The sequence below is a fragment of the Phycodurus eques genome, chromosome 7 (assembly GCF_024500275.1).
Source record: "Phycodurus eques isolate BA_2022a chromosome 7, UOR_Pequ_1.1, whole genome shotgun sequence".
NCBI lineage: Eukaryota > Metazoa > Chordata > Actinopteri > Syngnathiformes > Syngnathidae > Phycodurus > Phycodurus eques.
In genome coordinates, this window is record NC_084531.1 from 9,639,896 (window position 1) to 9,654,747 (window position 14,852).

General features: G+C 42.2%; 1 protein-coding gene across 1 annotated transcript in view; it reads left to right on the top strand.

Annotated features, from left to right (window-relative positions):
• Window positions 1–14,852, top strand: part of ube4a (ubiquitination factor E4A (UFD2 homolog, yeast)) — a 30,090-nt gene that overhangs the window by 4,049 nt on the left and 11,189 nt on the right. The window contains exons 2-11 of the mRNA XM_061681742.1: window positions 1,481–1,642; window positions 3,104–3,277; window positions 7,164–7,276; window positions 8,593–8,745; window positions 9,642–9,801; window positions 9,907–10,109; window positions 10,183–10,374; window positions 10,479–10,812; window positions 14,174–14,303; window positions 14,539–14,846. Of these exons, the coding sequence (XP_061537726.1) occupies window positions 1,510–1,642; window positions 3,104–3,277; window positions 7,164–7,276; window positions 8,593–8,745; window positions 9,642–9,801; window positions 9,907–10,109; window positions 10,183–10,374; window positions 10,479–10,812; window positions 14,174–14,303; window positions 14,539–14,846 (1,900 nt within the window). The 5' untranslated portion in view covers window positions 1,481–1,509. The remainder of the gene's footprint in view (window positions 1–1,480; window positions 1,643–3,103; window positions 3,278–7,163; window positions 7,277–8,592; window positions 8,746–9,641; window positions 9,802–9,906; window positions 10,110–10,182; window positions 10,375–10,478; window positions 10,813–14,173; window positions 14,304–14,538; window positions 14,847–14,852) is intronic.

Genomic DNA, 14,852 nt, shown 5'->3' on the forward strand with positions numbered 1-14,852 from the left:
CGGACTGAAATCAGTATCGGACAAAACTCAAGGCTGCAATATCGATATTGGATTGGGAGTGAAAAACCTGGTTTGGGACATCCCTAATTTTGAAGTAGGTGTCCACGTGTTCTCCTTGTAAGCGATTGCGGAGGTCTGTTTTCTCCGAAAAATTTATTGGAAAGATAACTGTCAAAACTGCACCCATAAAAAAGTTTCAAAGAGTGTTTTGCTCATTAAAATGATGCTCTTACCTTATCCATTGTTGAAAAGTGAGTGTGAGAGATGCTTGTGGTGCTCTGTGGTGATATGCCGGCCGTTCCATGTAGTAATTTCTATAAACTTTTGCTCCAAACGCAACAAATTCCTCTTTCATGGGCCTTTCTTAGACGAAGGCTTGTGCATTATGCACAATTGACAAAACATCCCTAAAATGTAGAGCAATAATCAAATAACAAAATGAACCTATTTCCCTCAAAATTTCATTTCCTCATTGTTGCCACCCATTCAGTCCACACTCGTCGCCAGCTGCAGCTTTCACCCTACAATCTCAAAAACATGAGGAAAAATGTGTGGCTTGAATGGGCTTTTTTAAAAAAAATAATAATAAATACATTTTAATGAGGAAATGAAACAAAACATTTGTCCTTAATGCACAAACAAAAACATGCAACACAGTGGGACAGCTCTGGACAACTATATTAACAAACATATTTTCTTATCTATTCTTAAAATAAAATAAATTCCATATTATGACTGCATTCTGATACAAATATTTTTCCTAGGGTTAGGATGTAACCCAGATGTAATTATGTACCAACGAACACATTACGCAGTGCCCCAGAACGCACCTCGCGCACTTGCGATGTAAACATGAATGGCCGCCGCATCCGCAGTGAATGGGTTGCCAAATACGGCATTTTTACCCTGACATATGAAGGCTTGTGTATAGTCTGTTCAGCTGGGTTTTGTCCTAGTAGCCCCTAACAGTACCTGGGACTGTTGAACGAAATTGTCGCTCACAGATGCCAGAATAAGCGCGTTCTCAAAAATATTAATCAGGCAGAAATGAACTAAGTTCAGACATGAACTTTCGTTCATTGAAATTATTCAGGTACAACACTGCTCCTGTCTATGCACATGTTTTAGCTTGTAGCTAACAGAGATAGCGTAATATAACTTACATTTGACATGTTCGAACTGCTGGACTTGTTTGGCCACATATTTGTACCAATTTTTTTGTGATAGCGTTACTTCTTGCGTTCCGTCTATTTGTGTCCCTCGCAATTCGCACTGGCGGCCTGCTTCGTCTGGCAGACCAAGCTCTGCGCCTTGGCGGAGTTAATGCATACTGCCACCGACTGACCTGTGTGTAATGACAAGCTGCATTCACAGCAAGGACAAACAGATGGCGGCAAAATCTATTAGTGACCAACATTCACTAATAAATGTATATATGTGAAACCCTGATATATATATATTTTAATGTGTCTCCTTTAAGGCTATGACTGAGTGTTGAGCCTCAGTGAGATGACTGACCAGGGCAACAACAACAACCACAACATCTCCTGCAACCCCTTCGCTGCCCTCTTCAGCTCTTTGGCTGATGCCAAGCAGTTTGCGTCAGGCCAAAAGTCTACACTGTTACCCACTGGACCGCCAGGTGAGTAATGAAGAACTTCTCAAAGCCATTTATTGCACAAAGATTAAAATAAAGATGTCCTAAATAAATCTTTAAAAGCAAACAGTTGTTAAAGATTAAACATATTGTACAGGGGTGCCTTGAGATAAGAGTTTAATTTGTTTTGTGACCGTGTTTGTAACTCAAAACTCGTCTCTCAAATAATCTTTCCCTAATAAAATGTATGGAAATGTCATCAACCTGTTCCAGCCTCCCCGCCAAAATAAACAAAAATGTTTGAATTTGTTTTTTTAAAAAGGAAAATAGCACTCTATAATGTTGTACTTTATAGTAACATAAAGTAATGACAAATTTTTTTGCGTCACTTCAATTCAATGGACATTATCCTGCTCCTTCTGATATGTGCGCCTTAGCTACCTGGAGGCAGTATAATACAGACATAGGGATATATGGAGACGGTCACAAGTTACTCTGTAAGCAACAGTAATATTAATCACTATTCACAGAGCATAAAGATTATACCTTTTAAGTATTGTTATATTTTTTGTCTATATGTGTTGCTAGACAGTTTGTGGTCATCAGTTGCTTAAAGTGTTACAACGCAGAGACACTGATTCTATTCGTTAGCCCGTCTATCGTGTTTTGCATTGTTAGCATTAAGCTAAGAGCTTAAAGTCTCTTGAAGAATAGTGTACTATCTGCCAAACTCCAGCTTGTTGTGAAGCTGAGTTCACTGCCACAATACAGTGCTCATATCTTAAAATTTAGCCCGCAAGTGAAAGCAAAATATGTGCAGAACGACAGCTTGTATCTCAAAAACGTTGGGGCATTTGTATCTCAAGGCACCACTGTAATTAAAAGTTAATTACAACTGAACTATACTTAACAGAAATGCTTAAATAAAAATGTTTAAGCTACTGTAACATTATGCACATTTAATTCAGTGATAGTGTAACATACCACTAGAGGGAGACTGTGAATCACCGTATGAGAACAAAGGCCACTATTAGAGGAATTATGGTTTGAGATCAATTTCAATTTATTTAGGATAGCCCCTTGAAATTCAGCATCTTGTTCTCGAGGGGCTCCCAACACAAATGCAGAAAATAATAAAAAACATACATTTCAACAATACACAACAAACATAGTGCTCTCCCACCACCACAACCCCCGACACCCACCCGCACCTTCAGCAGCTCAAATAAAAAAAATAGTTTACACCCATACACATGACCACATTGCAATACAATGCGACATCAGGAGCAACAGAATGCCATGGCAAAGTTGTATAAAGTAATAAAACAAGACACAAAAACATGAACTGCTTTTTTGTGGGGGGAAAAAAAAATTATTTAAAAAAAAAAAAAAAAAAAGGTGTTACACTTCAAAATGTCATCCTTCAGTACTAACCTCGATGTCTAACTAAATTCTACATAAACCTGTTAATGTTGTTCCCTGACTGTTTGTGTCACACTGTTGAAGATGACTCCGGAGAGAGCCAGTCAGAGTCTGAGAACTCTGTGTCGGACAGCGTCGATGACAATGACGACTCGGTGGCAGAGATAAGCCGATCCTTCCGATCCCGGCAGGAACTGTGCGAGCAACTCAATGTGAATCACATGATCCAGCGTATATTTCTTATCACCTTAGACAACAGTGAGTAAATAAAGTCTTTCAATACATTTATCCCCTCATTCACTGGACTTGCTGGACTGTTTGCCAACCATTATTGGTGGTGCCTTGACTTAGGAGGTAAATCCGTGACCATGCTCATAACTCAACACTCAAATCATCTTTCCCCTTTGAAATGAATGGAAATGCCTTTAATACATTCCAGTGCCCCAAAAAGATTTCATGAGTAAAAAAAGCACTCTGAAGTATTGCACTTTATTAAAACATACAACAATAACATAATTAAATAGAATTTAAATAATTAAACAGTTTGTGCTTCATGATAATTCGATGGGCATTGTGCTGCTCTTTCTGGTGTGCATGCTTTGGCCACCAGGGGGAAGTATAACATAATACATACATAATACACAGACATAATACACATACTATAGATTTTCTAATGAACACAAGGCCGCAAACCAACATTGAATGCCCGTCCGTGACCTTCGATCCCTCAGATGGCACTGCATCAAAAACCGACATCAATGTGTAAAGGACATCACCACGTGGGCTCGGGAACATTTCAGAAAACCAATGTCAGTAAATACAGTTCGGCGCTACATCCGTAAGTGCAACTAGAAACTCTACTATGCAAAGCAAAAGCCATTTATCAACAACACCCAGAAACGCCGCCGGCTTCTCTGGGCCCGAGCTCATCTAAAATGGACTGATGCAAAGTGGAAAAGTGTTCTATGGTCCGACGAGTCCACATTTCAAATTGTTTTTGGAAATTGTGGACGTCGTGTCCTCCGGGCCAAAGAGGAAAAGAACCATCCGGACTGTTATGGACGCAAAGTTCAAAAGCCAGCATCTGTGATGGTATGAGGCTGTGTTAGTGCCAATGGGATGGGTAACTTACACATCTGTGAAGGCGCCATTAATGCTGAAAGGTACATACAGGTTTTGGAGAAACATATGCTGCCATCCAAGCAATGTCTTTTTCATGGACGCCCCTGCTTATTTCAGCAAGACAATGCCAAACCACATTCTGCACGTGTTACAACAGCGTGGCTTCGTAGTAAAAGAGTGTGGGTACAAGACTGGCCTGCCTGCAGTCCAGACTGCTCTCGGTTGACTCCTGGGCCCGATCCCGCCTCTCGATTGATTGGGTGGGGTCCTCAGCCACCGCGGTGCAGGTGCAGCAATTACAGGACACGTCTGTCAGTCATTGTGCATGTGAAATGGTGTCAGTTCACTTGCATGTGTCCGCAGGCACACACCCCTGGGACTTTTTCGCTGGGTGTGGAACCACTCACTTATTGCGACAAATAACTCATGAATATGCGAATTGCTTGGGTATCCCCTCACTCACCCTCTCGTCCTTTAAGGCTTCTTTATACTCGCGCGGGCGGTGACCGCGTTGACGTCACTGCGGCTATCCCGCACGCAGTTTGCGTTTATACTCGAGCGCAACCCACGTGTGCAGTTTTGAAAATGTACTGCAGTTCTCCTCCAAGTCAGGGGTGTCGCTACAGCTGGGATGGGCTAGGACACCACAGCGTGGAGTTTCCTCTCCAGTTTTTGGCCATTTCCGGTAGCCGTTTTTCCTTTCCTTTCTGGAATAAGGAACAAAGCAAGAACAATGGCGAGCGTGGAACAGTGACTGCAAGAACAAATCGACCTACAGGACCAGAGGATATGTTTAATTATGCTGCAAAATCAAACAAGAAGGTGGCGGCATAGGTGCTTTGTGGAATCGAGGGGAACGCTGAGCATGTCATCACAGCATGTGTCTAAAACGGACTAATCACAAGCGATGATCTCCGTGGCATTCTACGCACAGCAACAATTTTTGCCGCGTGCGCGCCAAGTGATGCATAGGGGCTGCGCGGCCCAATGCGTCAGTCACGTGATACAATGCGGGCCCTGTCAGCCGGGGCTTGGAAGAAGCCTATAGACTTTTATAATTTACATATTCACTCCCACCACACTTCAGTTGTACAGCCGGGTTCACGACCCTTGTCCTGCATGCTTCTTCTCCTGTCCTTGTCCTGACCTATCTTGTCTTGTCCTTCCCTCACAGGTTGTAGCACTACTGCCCCATATAACACTCATATCTAATGTTTCATAGTTCTAGGTATATAATGATTTACTTTTCTCATCGTGTTGAACAATTAGTGCTTTGTCTTTTCTCTTCTTTTCTCACTCCACTCTAGAAACTTTCTGTTCGACTGATCGACTCTGATTCTCAATAAATAGCCATTATAATACTAAGAAACCACAGCGGCAGCTTAAAAACTCCACTGTGACACAGTAAAACTGAGCCGGCATAAAAGGGATACAGATGCTCCATTCTGCTTGACCTAACAGCCAAACAGAAAAAAAAAAAAAAAAAAACAACAACAAAAAAGATAGATGCCGATTGTAGTCCATGAAGGCAACTGTGTGTGTGTGTGTGTGTGTGTGTGCATGCGTGCGTGCGTGCATTTGTGTGCGCGTGTACGTAAGCGACAAAGTGATTGACACACACACACACACACACACACACCATTGGTCCCACCACAGTAATTTTGATGCGAAGAGAAAACCTTTTCGCTCCCAGTGACAAGTTTAACTAGCAAAGCTGTAGACGATTGACGGGGGGAGCACTTACTACGTGACGTCAGCCGTGCAGTGCGTTCAACCAGCTCACAGTCCGAACTCCAGACGAAGTTTAAAGTTCTCACTTTTAATTGTAAATGTTAATTAAGTATTGTAACTCCTTCAATGAGTCACTCCTTACCCTCCATGACCGATTTATGATTGCACACTTCGATATGAATAATTAACCCTCGATGCATTGCGCGTTTAACATGCCAGTTAAACTGTATTCTTAACAATCAAACAATCAAATACACTTTCTACTAAGGAAAATAACAAAAATAGCGTGGTGACAGTGAAATCGTGCATTTCTTTGCACTTTTATGGTACTGCACTGTCACTGTGCATTGTATAATAATCACTTCCCAATCGCTTTCTTCCATTTGTTGTAAAAAAGAGCGGTCTCGGTCTGACTGCTCTTTGTTCAAATCACCAGCTACAAAGTAGTACTTTATGAGAGACATTGATGATGCAAAAGTAACTATTGTTGGTGAAAAGAAGTAACTGTAGCCCAATTAATTTCCTGAGGAAAGTAGCACGTTGCTTTGCTTGTTACTCAAAATGTTTTTTTTGGGGGGTTTGTTTTGGGGAGTAACGCGTTACCGGCATCACTGCTCGTGAGTCAAAGTGCCAATTTATCATAATTGTGTGATTTATTTTTTTGATAAATGCTTATTCATCCGTCCTGTGTGGAGTTTACATGTTCTTCCCGGGTTCGTGTGGGTTTTCTCTGGGTACTCTGACTTCCTCCCACATTTCAAAAACATGTCTCTAAGGTTCCTTGAAGACTAAATTGTCCAATGGGTGTGACCCTGATGTTGACAAGCGGTGTAAAAAAATGGATGGATTGATGTTCCATTCCAGTCCTATAGGTGACAGAAAGCAATCTCGGTACTGACGATGACACCCACAAAGATGATTTTCAATGTTATATGTTTCTCCTCTATCAGTCCATCAAATGTTGATTTTGTCATAAAGTGAAGTTAGAGTGTGCGGGAACTGAAGCATGACTCGTTACCCACACATTTATGGGAATTTTCACTCTGAGCGTCCTAGGTGTGCTGTTTAAGGATGAGTCGTTATTTATAGGAAGTACACTGTAAAAAAGCCCCAAGCCATCCACGATACATGCACGCACACAGCACTGAAATCCATTTCCCAGCCACAGAAATAAACTAGGTCTTCTGAATGAAATCCTCTTATTCTTGTGTGGTCAAATGTTGAGCTGTTGTTTTAATTCTTCCAAGTGTGATTAACCTAGTGCACATGCACATTTTATCCTTGCCTTTAGGTGATCCCAGTCTTAGAGGGGGCAATGGGATCCCACCTCGCTGTGTTTACCTGGAGGAGATGGCGGCTGATTTGGATGGACAGGATTGGTTGGACATGGACAACATAGAACAGGTTCGAGGGAGACAATCCTTTCTTTAGCTTTGAATGTACAGTGGGGCAAAAAAGTATGAAGTCAGCCATTAATTGTGCAAGTTCTCCCACTTAAAAAGATGAGAGAGGCCTGTCATTTTCATCATAGGTATACCTCACCTATGAGAGACAAAATGAGGGAAAAAATCACATTCTGATTTTTAAAGAATTTATTAGCAAATTATGGTGGAAAATAAGTAACTGTAACTTCTCTGTCGTCCACTCGTTACCTGTATTAATGGCACCTGTTTGAACTCGTTATCAGTATAAAAGACACCTGTCCACAACCTCAAACAGTCACTCTCCAAACACCACTATGGCCAAGACCAAATAGCTGTCAAAGAACACCAGAAACAAAATTGTAGACCTGAACCAGGCTGTGACTGAATCTGCAATAGGTAAGCAACTTGGTGTGAAGAAATCAACTGTGGGAGCAATTATTAGAAAATGGAAGACATACAAGACCACTGATAAACTCCCTTAATCTGGGGCTCCACGCAAAATCTCACCCCGTGGGGTCAAAATGATCACAAGAACGGTGAGCAAAAATCCCAGAACCACACGGGGGGACCTAGTGAATTACCTGCAGAGAGCTGGGATCAAGGTAACAAAGGCTTCCATCAGCAAGGGCATTGAAGGTGAAACGTGACTAGGTCTTTCAGCATGACAATGATCCCAAACACACCGCCCGGGCAACGAAGGAGTGGCTTCGTAAGAAGAATTTCAAGGTCCTGGAGTGCCCGAACCAGTCTCCAGATCTCAACCCCATAGAAAATCTTTGGAAGGAGTTGAAAGTCTGTGTTGCCCAGCGACAGCCCCAAAATATCACCGCTCTAGAGGAGATCTGCATGGAGGAATGGGCCAAAATACCAGCAACAGTGTGTGAAAACCTTGTGAAGACTTACAGAAAACGTTTGACCTCTGTCATTGCAACAAAGGGTATATAACAAAGTATTGAGAGGAACTTTTGTTATTGACCAAATACTTATTTTCCACCATAATTTTCTAATAAATTGTTTAAAAATCAGACTGTGATTTTCTGGATTTTTTTTTTTTTTTTTTTTCCCCCTCATTTTGTCTCTCATAGGTGAGGTATACCTACAATGGAAAATTACAGGCCTCTCTCATCTTTTTAAGTGGGAGAATTTGCACAATTGGTGGCTGACTAAATACTTTTCGCCCCAGTGTATACTCACAAGCTATTAGTTAGTTTTACAGGAACAAAGATTAAATTTACAGAGAGTACCACAAGATGTTAATGCATTTTGGCTCGTGCTTGCGCTATTTCTTTCTTCCAGGCACTATTTAATCGTTTGCTGCTGCTCGAACCAGGAAACCACCTCATCTACATGACATCATGCAATGCTGTGAACCTGTCAGCTGACCGTGACGCTGGAGAGAAATGTGCCATCCCATACCTTTTTGCTTGTTATCAGAGGGCAAAGGAAGAGGTATAATAATAATAGAACTGGGGCCAAGGGGTTGAACCAATTAGTCGATAATTTGACTTTACTATTCTGCATTGACTTTTAAAGCTTGAAATTGACAAATCGTTCGTCACGTTTTTGGTATCTCGCCAATTGGACAATTTACAGAGGACACTCAACAAGATGACACAGTCTTCATCCATCTGCACGGGTGTTGGAATAAGTAAATAAACTGGTAGAGGATGAGAACAGTGGTTAGCCCTGCAAGCTACAGCTATTCAATCGCCGGTAGTTGTAAAATATTCATACTAGCGGTTAAATAGGAAAGCCGGCGAGGAACGAGGGCAGCGGCATGATGTGAACAACAAAATGTTATGCCCAATAATGCGCGGGCAACAACTGTTTGTTAACAAGATCTTATGTCGTTTTACAACACTTTGTCGCAACACTCGTCGCAAATGGCCATACTATGATACAAGTGTGTGGAAATAGTTTACCAAACAAAGAGACTGCTAGCCCAGTCACTTGGAAAATATGCAAGTCTATCCTCAAATTACAATAAAAGCACAAGTGGAAACAGAAAAATGTTTTTTTTAACACGGCTACGCAATTCTATCAAACAAAAAATTAGACCGGCTGAAAGTAACATGCACAGGCCTCCCACAAATTACAAACTACATCCAACGTATGATGTGTTGTATTTTTAATCAATTGTTTTTATTTGTTCTTTCTACCTAACCCGTCTGTGGCTGAAGAACTGTTTAGGGACTCTGACATCCTTGATTACTCAACTTCGACTAGACTTTCATTGCATTATAGTCGACTACAAAATATCTTGAGCCGTTGATTTTCATTATGGGCTAATTTTGTCACTGTATTGAACTTTACCATTATTCAGTGACTCTTTTCACTATTATCAGGTGACCAAGGTGCCAGAGAAGTTACTGCCATTCTCCGTTCGTTGTAAGAACCTGACGGTCTCAAACACGAGCACGGTTCTGCTCACTCCGGAGATCTACATCAACCAGAGTGTGTACGAGCAGCTTCTGGACCTGTTGCTGGATGCTTACAGTAGTGCCCGTAGGTTCTGAATTGAGCCCAGTCGAGTTCTTGTGTGCTGACTTTGTCACAGTGCAAGCTTTACATGTAATTTTCGCTCCTTGCAACATCCCAATTGCATTTCAGAGCCGGATGAGGTGGTGGAGTTTGTTGAGGAAGTGATTGCGGGCTTGCTCTCTGACCAAGAGGTGCGGACCTTCAAGGAGGTGATCGTTCCAGTGCTTGATATTTTCCAGGGTAGAATCAAAGACATGGATCTGTGTCAGCCCATCTTCTACTTCTACCTTGATGTGCTTCTCTATTTCAGCTACAATAAAGACATCGCCAAGGTCAGGAAGCACTCAGGGATATTTTATTTGTACACGTTACAAGAAACTGCTCACTGATACTTGATGCTTCCAGGTATTGATGGAACACATTCAGCCCAAAGATCCGGCTAATGGCTTGCTGTACCAAAAGAGCCTTTTAGGAACCGTGTTGAGTGTATCTTGCTTGCTGAAAACACCAGGAGTGGTGGAGGGACATGGCTACTTCCTGAACCCCTCCAGATCCAGCCCTCAAGAGACTAAGTTCCAGGAGGCCAACATCCATCAGGTGAACATTTCTGACAATGTTATGTTGTCACTGCAACCACTCTAATTGTCAGCCCAATATAGACAGAGGGTGCAATGATGACGTTTACCCACTTTCTTTTGCAGTTTATGGGCCAGTTTCACGACAAGCTGCATCAAATGTTTAAATACTTGCTCCAGCGGTCGAATGAGACACGCCACCTGCTGCTGTCATGGTTGGGCAACTGCCTACACGCAAACTCCGGCCGGGCCAAGATTTGGGCCAATCAAATGCCTGAGATCTTCTTTCAGATGTACGCCTCAGATGCGTTCTTCTTGAATTTGGGTGCTGCACTTCTGAAGCTGTGCCAGCCCTTTTGCCGGCCACGTTCCCCCAAATTGCTCACATTTAACCCCACGTACTGTGCAGTGAAAGACTTGAGTGAAGAAGAGAGGCGCATTTGCAATGTGCATGCGAGAGGTAAATATAGCTTCCATCTCATGACCATATTTATTACCCCTGCCGTTTTACCAACAAAGGTTGGTCTATAGAAACCAAGTGGTACAGTTCAGTTCACAATAGTATGGTTCGGGATCTGTGTGTAGGTTCGATGGCAATAGTTGCGTAGCTACTTAGGATTGGATGGTACTCTTTAAAATCAGGTATGGCTCAGTACGCTCTGCATGGGACAATATGTCCTTGGGGAACATGTTTTTTTAATCATGCCTGCAGAGTGTGGTGCAGCCATGACCAATCAACCCATGCTTAATCCATCTGTTACAGAAGTAGGTTTTTTTGTTTATATTTTTGTTTTATTGTTATACATATTTTGTACTACTTTATTGCTATGTGTATATAATTAGTCAAGGAATAAGAATCAGATGACTATTTAAGAGTTGTGTTCACTTCACGGTTAACTTGAAAAAAGTACAATATAACTACAAAATTTGCTTCTTGCTGACAAGCAAAATAAAGAGAATTTTGAGAGAGAAAAAAGTTGTTCTCTTTCTGCACAAAACATGTACTGGAAATATAATGAACCGTGGCCCAACATTCGAGGTATGGACCATACCGTGGGTTACCTATAGCCGCCCCACCCCGACTACCTACGTAAACAGCATGATCACATAACATACCAGCGAGATAAAGAAAAAAACGCTACACAGTGAAGTGTTCATGTTTAAACAAGAAACATGGCTTTTAATCATCATTCTGTTTTCATCCACAATTTTTCTTAAACAGCGCTTTTGTTTAACTGCCATTTATTAATTCTATAGCCACACATAAAAGGTTCTCCGTTGTCCAATTAATTGTCAAATGTGTGTTGAATCGAACCGTACCTTTTGATGGAAACAATGCTGCTCGTGCAACTTCCCATTTTTGCCGACATGTCAATTAGTTTCCAGACTACAATATGAAAGAGAGTACAGTGGGTACAGAAAGCATTCAGACCCCCTTAAATTTTTCACTCTTTGTTATATTGCAGCCATTTGCTAAAATCATATGAGTTCATAATATTTTCCTAATTAATGTACACACAGCACCCCATATTGACACAAAAAAACGGAATTGTTGAAATTTTTGCAGATTAAAGAAAAACTGAAATATCACACAGCCATAATTATTCAGACCCTTTGCTCAGTATTTAGTAGAAGCACCCTTTTGAGCTAATACAGCCATGAGTCTTTTTGGGAATGATGCAACAAGTTTTTCACATCTGGATTTGGGGCTCCTCTGCCATTCCTCTGCAGATCCTCTCCAGTTCTGTCAGGTTGGATGGTGAACGTTGGTGGACAGCCATTTTCAGGTCTCTCCAGAGATGCTCAATTGGGTTTAAGTCAAGGCTCTGGCTGGGCCATTCAAGAATAGTCACGGAATTGTTCTGAAGCCACTCCTTTGTTATTTTAGTTGTGTGCTTCAGGTCATTGTCTTATTTGAAGGTAAACCGTCCGCCCAGTCTGAGGTCCTGAGCACTCTGGAGAAGGTTTTCGTCCAGGATATCCCTGTACCTGGCCGCATTCATCTTTCCTTCGATTAAAACCAGTCGTCCTGTCCCTGGAGCTGAAAAACACCCCCACAGCATGATGCTGCCACCACCATGTTTCACTGTTGGGACTGTATTGGACAGGTGATGAGCAGTGCCTGGTTTTCTCCACACATGCAGCTTAGAATCAAGGCCAACAAGTTCTATCTTGTTCTCATCAGACGAGAGAATCTTATTTCTCACCATCTTGGAGTCCTTCAGGTGTTTTTTTTTTTTTTTAGAAAACTCCATGCGGGCTTTCATGTGTCTTGCACTGAGGAGAGGCTTCCGTCGGGCCACTCTGCCATAAAGCCCTGACTGGTGGAGGGCTGCAGTGATGGTTGACTTTCTAGAACTTTCTCCCATCTGCCGACTGCATCTTTGGAGCTGAGCCACAGTGATTTTTGGGTTCTTCTTTTCCTCTCGCACCAAGGCTCTTCTCCCCCGATTGCTCAGTTTGGCCGGATGGCCACCTCTTGGAAGGGTTCTGGTCGTCCCAAACGTCTTCCATTTAAGGGTTATGGAGGCCACTGTGCTCTTAGGAACATTAAGTGCAGCAGACATTTTTTTGTAACCTTGGCCAAATCTGTGCCTTGCCACAATCTGTCTCTGAGCTCTTCAGGCAGTTCCTTTGACCTCATGATTCTCATTTGCTATCATGCACTGTGAGCTATAAGGTCTTATATAGGCAGGTGTGTGGCTTTCCTAATCAAGTCCAATCAGTATAATCAAACACAGCTGAACTCCAATGAAGGTGTAGAACCATCTCAAGGATGATCAGAAGAAATGGACAGCATCCGAGTTAAATATATGAGTGTCACAGCAAAGGGTCTGAACACTTATGGCTTTGTGATATTCCAGTTTTTCTTTTTTTAATAAATAAATCTGCAAAAATTTCAACAATACCATTTTTTTCTGTCAATATGGGGTGCTGTATGTACATTAAGGAGGAAAAAAATGAACGTAAATGATTTTAGCAAAAAAGTGAACAATTTAAGGGAGTCTGAATACTTTCCATACCTACTGTATTTTATTACCTAGTAGAAGTCATAAAATAAACATTTTCAAAATCTGTTTTTAATGGGGGCGGCATCGACTGGTTAGCACATCTGCCTCACAGTTCTGAGGACCCAGGTTCAAATGGCCTCGCTTGTATGTAATTTGTATGTTCTCCCCGTGCCTGTGTGGGTTTTCTCCAGGTACTCCGATTTCCACCCACATACCAAAAACATCCATGGTTGGTTAATTGAGGACTCTAAATTGTCCATAAGTGTGAATGTGAGTGCGAATGATTGTTTGTTTTCATGTGACCTTCGATTGGCTGGCAACCAGTAGAGGATGTACCCCGCCTCTCACCTGCAGTTAGCTGGGGTAGGCTCCAGCATGCCCGCGACCCTAATGAGGATAAGCGGTACGGAAAATGAATGAATGCATGTTTTTAATGGCCTCTTAACTTAATGTATGCAAATTCAAAAGATGGAATGAGTTTTGTCCAGAGCTCATCCTGGTGGCGAATTTGACTGCAATATTTTATTTAACAAGGATTATCCCGTTTGACAAGTTCTCTATCAAATTTAATTAGATCAGGTTGTTGAGCCGATGTAAGATTGTATTACAATGTCGTCTTTTTGATCAAGAAGATTCCTAGCATTCCATCTGATTTTGAAGTGACTATTGTTTAGCTCTGCGCTATTTAGGTGCTTGTGATTAGGTTTTATGGAAACACTGTTGATGTACCACTCTTTGTAGTAGCAATGGCATTTTCCAAAGGATTACATTACCTTTCACAATTGAATAATCAGCTTTATCCTTCGCCAGGACTTGACAAGGAAACTTGTCTGACCCCTATGCCCTCCCAGCACACGCAAGAGCCCGCAGTGGAGTCCTACAGCCTGCTGACGGAAAACCTCGTCCTCACACAGCTCACCCTGCATCTCGGCTTCCACAGGTTCACTGCACATTATCATCCAAATTGTGATGCTGGGAATAACATAGCTTTAGTATACAGCAAGGATGGAAAACCATGTCAGGGGCTAAGAAAATATGGCGTAAGGTTTGACAATTTAGTTGTCAGTTGTCTGAGGCAAAGCCATAGGTTCCTATACACTGAGTATACATTGTGCCACTAGTGGTATGTCACAAACATGAGTCAGTGTTGTATTGTTGTCATTGTGCATCCGCAGACTCCACGAGCAGCTGGTCAAGATGAACCAGTCTCTCCACCGGCTCCAGGTGACATGCGAGGAAGCCCATCGCACAGGAAACCCAAGGACGGAGCAACTCTTGGAGCAGTTTGAGCGCCTGATGATTGTCTTCTTGTCAACCAAAGCTGCCACCACACAGCCTGCCATGCTGCAATGCTGCCTTAACCTCCAAGCGTCCACTGCTGCTCTGCTAGTTCAGTTCGCTGTGGGAAACCGGGGCCCCGAACATGTAGCACTCAGTTTTCCTTTGCCCTCCCTGCAGAACACCATGCTCTCCTTTGTACCAGGTAAGG